Source organism: Impatiens glandulifera, chromosome 5 (genome assembly GCF_907164915.1).
Source record: "Impatiens glandulifera chromosome 5, dImpGla2.1, whole genome shotgun sequence".
NCBI lineage: Eukaryota > Viridiplantae > Streptophyta > Magnoliopsida > Ericales > Balsaminaceae > Impatiens > Impatiens glandulifera.
Genome location: NC_061866.1, coordinates 12141177 through 12145936, shown reverse-complemented (window position 1 = coordinate 12145936; position 4760 = coordinate 12141177). Strand labels below are relative to the sequence as shown.

Sequence of the window (4760 nt, the reverse complement as noted above, 5' to 3'; positions counted from 1 at the left end):
AATTTTTTAACGGTAAATTGTGATAATTTGTTTGACATTATAATGGAGTCCCTTCAAACTATTACTCATTTGGCTTGATATTTAACAATTGAGTGCTGCTAAAATAAAGTTTTTTTTTTTTTTTATCTTTTTTCGGTTCAACTCTAAATTTAGAGAGGTAAATACAAAACTAAACAAACCCTAATCCTCTCTAAATCCTTTTAGATATAAAAAACTTAATTAGCAAGCTGTCATCATTTATTTTAAAAAATGATGCTATCACTTATGCCATAACTAGGGAATCATGAATTCCACAAATATCATATACAAATTACCTGATGTTCCTAAACAAGATTAATATATATATGACCATTTAATGACCACTTCTTTTTTATTTTTCTCAATATTAACATTTAGTAGGTGATAAATTAACCATTTGCCTCATTAAATATATAGTTAAGGATTGTACCAACAACAAACTTCCTTAGTGTGACAAGTATGTAAACTTTGAACTCTCTTGATTGTAGTTTTTTAATGTCGTTTTTGTTTCTTAGTATGACTCCTCCATTCGATGAGGATACTCGGAAGCAAACTAGGACAACCCCACTCAGGGGCAGAGACAAGTACAAGCCGTCCCGGGCTGTAGCCCGGGTAGCCTTAAACAACCTGTATGTATTTTATCAATAACGACTGTAAATTACCGTCGTTATTTTTATTTTCCGTCGCTAAAAAGCATTGGTTACAGCAAACTATAAAACTAGCCCGGATAGATTTTTTTAATAAAATTTAGCCCGGGTAGGTTTCAAATCCTGGCTCCGCCCCTGACCCCACTTGCTCGGGCATGAGAAGGATAACACCAAGATGAACCTATACTCAACATGGGTGGAGGTGGAATCATGGTTACCAAATGACACGAACACTCACTTAGAAGAGAGAAAACAAGTTTTAGGGTTTAGATTGTCCCTCTTTACATCTTGCTTTTGCGCACCATTAATAGACATGTGGCTGATCAAAGATGGGCTGAGAACCCTAAGGTGGGGAAACTAGGATGGGGATGATCATACATGCAAATTTAATAGGAGACTCCATATGTAGTTATAGAAAAATAAATTTGATAACCCTAATCTCTTTATTGGAATAAAGTTGGAAGTAAAGTCATGACCTAGTCTCTAATTTTGAAGAAGAGAATAACAAAAAAATAAATAAATTAATATTTAACTTCAAATTGAATTTATTTATTATAGTCAGATAGTTTTTAAATAAGGAACCAGATTTAATAATTATATCACTATGAAATCAGTCATATATTGACCTAAGCTCATTGGTTTTAGTTTTTTTTATAGGATATAATGTTACAAGAGTTTTACTACAGTAATACAACTTTCACATGCACTATATTTCAATGAAAACACATCACTTTAATACAAATAAAATAAACTCTACAATGCAAGACCCCTTTTTTTTCTTTTCTTTTTTCTCATAGCATCAAAATTAGAAAAGCTCCTATTAATGATTCCATTAGAAAGATGACATTAGCATGAGATCACCTAGTTTTAAAAAAAAAAAAAATTAATATGAGTTCTTGATATTTTTTCATCTGTTTCTCTTTCTTCAATTAAAAATATTCACATAAAAAAGAAAACGATTAATTATATAGAAAGATAGATGAAGATGCTAAAAAGGATTAAAGGGAAATTACACCCAAAAAGAAGTAAGTTTTTTTCTCCAAAATGGAAATAAAACATGTCACATCATGAATAATATGCCACACTTGTTCGCCTAATATCACTTAACTTCTCTCTTTTTCTTCTTGGTTTCCATATGATCAAGATTACAATTAAGATTTGATATTTCCTTTTTCATTGTATATATATTCTCAAGATATATACTACCTCTATCTCTAAAAGAAAAAAAGAAAATATACTGATGAAACATCTTAACAATCTTAAACTTATATGAAACAATATTATTAATTAGAAATAACCCAAATAACTCATAAACCTATAAGGAAAAAGAAACTAAGTAGAATGAAATAACCATTGAAATATGTTCAAACTATATTTATATAAATAATATGAATATATATGGTTTATACTCTCTGCAGGTTGAAGGTTATAAAGAACCAACCACTATATATTACTTAACAAACTTTATAATATAAATATATATAACAAAGTCACACATAAATATATGATATATATGCATGGATTCTTGGGCTATATATACCTCTGATCATAATCGCGCAAATGGAATAGCCCAATGGTTCAAGATCTACTAGTACCAGTTCATGCCGTGATGCTGAAATGGTTGTCGAAATACACCATCTCCGAGTTGTTGCTGTTGCTGGTGAAGAGACGATGAATTAGGAGATTGAGTTTGGGGAAGTTGGCTGAGAAGGCTAGCTATAGAAGTACCGTTACTACTCTCGTGATCAGCTGTTATCGACATACTTACATCTCCACTGTTTGTATTCTGATGATGATGTTGATGATGATCATCGTGGAATCGCTTTCCTGGGGATTCCGGGGATTCGGTTTCGTGTGTAACTGCTTCTTCGGACCAGAATAGGGAAGTGAAAGTCCTTTTCAGAGGATGGGAATCTTCGTGAAGTTGTATTGGGTTTAAAGACGAAGTAGACCCCATGAAATTCGGAAACTGAGTCGGCCTTTGGTGGAACTGATGATGAGAGGAGCCTTCGTATATGTTTTGTCGATCGTTGTTGTCGAGAAATGTGTTGTAGTTTGTCGAGGGTGGGAGATAGGTAGGTGTCATGGATGTTGCTAACATAATGTTCATTGAGTCTTCTTTTTCGTGGTCCATCGGTTTTGGAGGATTACTCTTCTTGTAAATTCGACATAAAACCCAATCGTCCAACTTCAATAAAAATAAAACAATCAATCCCCAATTGTTTTTTTAACTAGTGTAAAAGTTAAATAACAATTGTATAAATAAATATCTTAATAGGGAGAAATAACAATTATAAGTAATAATGAAGGTCATAATCAATTCCTATACCAAGTAAGAATAGTATCAAAATTTTCAACAAATTGGTTTATTTCTACATATAAGGAAGTATTACTATAGTCATAATAGTACTTAATAAAGAAAACTAAAGCCTAGAAAGTAAATTTTATACAATAATAATAATAACAATGTCTAATTATAAAACAAAGTGTTAACATTAATTCTGATTATAGGTAAAAAGTAATTAAAATCTCTAACCTCCTCCCTCTCTCCTAACAAATAAATATATATATCCTTACTATAACATATGTATTCTAAATAATATCCCAAACCCATAAACAAACTTAATTACAAATAGTTAACCCACTATAAGACAAATGTTTTTTTTAACTTACTACCTCTATTAAACAAACAGCAACCTGGTAGGGTTTGCAAAGATGTTAGATTTTCACCTTCATCTTTTCTTTACTTGATTTGATCACTTTTAACTTATTATTTTTTTTTGAAAAGATAATTTTGAAGAGAGCTCAAGAACAATAGAAAAAACCTAAATAAAACATACCCGAAGAGATCCTTTTTTATTTGAAGGATCAAAACAAGGAGGAGGTTTAGAATGAGATTTATTATCTGTAAGCCTATATTCATGCATGATCCAATTTGTCTTTAACCCTTTAGGAGGTTTTCCTCCATAAAAAACCAAAGCTTTCTTAACCCCTACTTTCTGGGTCCCACCCGACACCATCACCGGCTTATCTGTTCCGGTCGCCTTCCAATACCCAGATGTCGCCGCCCTGTTTGGTCGTGCTCCGTTTGGATATTTCCTATCTCGTGGACTAAAGAAATACCATTCTTGCTCTCCAAACAAAGCCTTAGCTGAATCATATTCAAAACACACATGATTATCCTCGTAAGAAACAAACTAACAAAATTTATTGTCGGATCGACAGTTTTAATAAATTACCTGGAAGTTCCCATGGATCGAATTTATAAAGATCGACTTCTGCGATTATAGGTACAGGAAGAGGAACTGATGCAGCTTTCTTTTTAAGGTAATGAACAACGAGTTCTTCATCGGTGGGGTGAAAACGGAATCCCGGCGGGAGCTGCGGCGGCGTCATGGAAGATGATTCGGCTCTTTCCATATGGGTTATTATGATTTTCCGGCCACCGTACTCCGATGAAATCAACGGTGGAGAGGGGATGATGAAGAATTGATATTGAAGAGATTTTTAATTTAAGGTTATAGCGAAACCAACTTTTATACTACCGTACCCACTCATGCGATTAGCACAATCTTTAAGTTATTTTCCTATGTGACAATGTCCATAGAAGAGGCAGGTGATCTAACAGATCACAACCGTTGATTATTTACTTGATTAGTTAGTGATCCAATTGTTTTTCAATACTCCATTTTAGTAATTTTCTTTAAATAAAGCTCAAACATTGAATTTATCATGTTAGATTCAAATTATTACCATTTTAATTAATTGAACTTTCGTTTTCTTAGCCCAAATTTAGAGTTGGATGTGGGTTTAAGGGAAAAACATATTTTAAATTTATATTTTAAATTTTTTCAAACTATTCTTACACATCACACATTTATTAAGGAATTTAAACGGTATTCGACAATTTAAAACATTCAAATTAAAATACAAATACGTTTAAATTGATAAATTGTACACAAAATTATGTCGTTTTAAAAAATAAATAAAAAATCTATTTATATTCGAATTTTTTAAATCTTTCCTCCAACGCACGTTTTTGTAGTCGCTCAAACCACCTTTAACAAAATAAAATTCGTAGATCTAAAAACATAA

At 31.9% G+C, this 4760-nt stretch overlaps 1 protein-coding gene across 1 annotated transcript; it reads right to left on the bottom strand.

Annotated features, from left to right (window-relative positions):
• Positions 1 to 1985: 1985 nt before the first annotated feature.
• Positions 1986 to 4164, bottom strand: LOC124938818 (NAC transcription factor 25-like). Its single transcript, XM_047479334.1, has 3 exons — positions 3905 to 4164; positions 3506 to 3816; positions 1986 to 2853 (listed from the first exon to the last, which is right to left on the bottom strand). Exons 1-3 carry the CDS (start codon positions 4083 to 4085, stop codon positions 2254 to 2256), a joined length of 1092 nt encoding a protein of 363 aa, XP_047335290.1. The 5' UTR covers positions 4086 to 4164; the 3' UTR covers positions 1986 to 2253.
• Positions 4165 to 4760: the final 596 nt, after the last annotated feature.

Excerpts from the sequence above, each read along its gene's own strand:
- LOC124938818 (XM_047479334.1), bottom strand. The coding sequence starts at position 4,085 with ATGGAAAGAGCCGAATCATCTTCCATGACGCCGCCGCAGCTCCCGCCG. Across the intron at positions 3,817-3,904 it reads CGATCCATGGGAACTTCCAG|CTAAGGCTTTGTTTGGAGAG; the intron begins GTAATTTATTAA and ends AATATGATTCAG. Across the intron at positions 2,854-3,505 it reads ATAAAAAAGGATCTCTTCGG|TTGGACGATTGGGTTTTATG; the intron begins GTATGTTTTATT and ends TTTTTATTGAAG.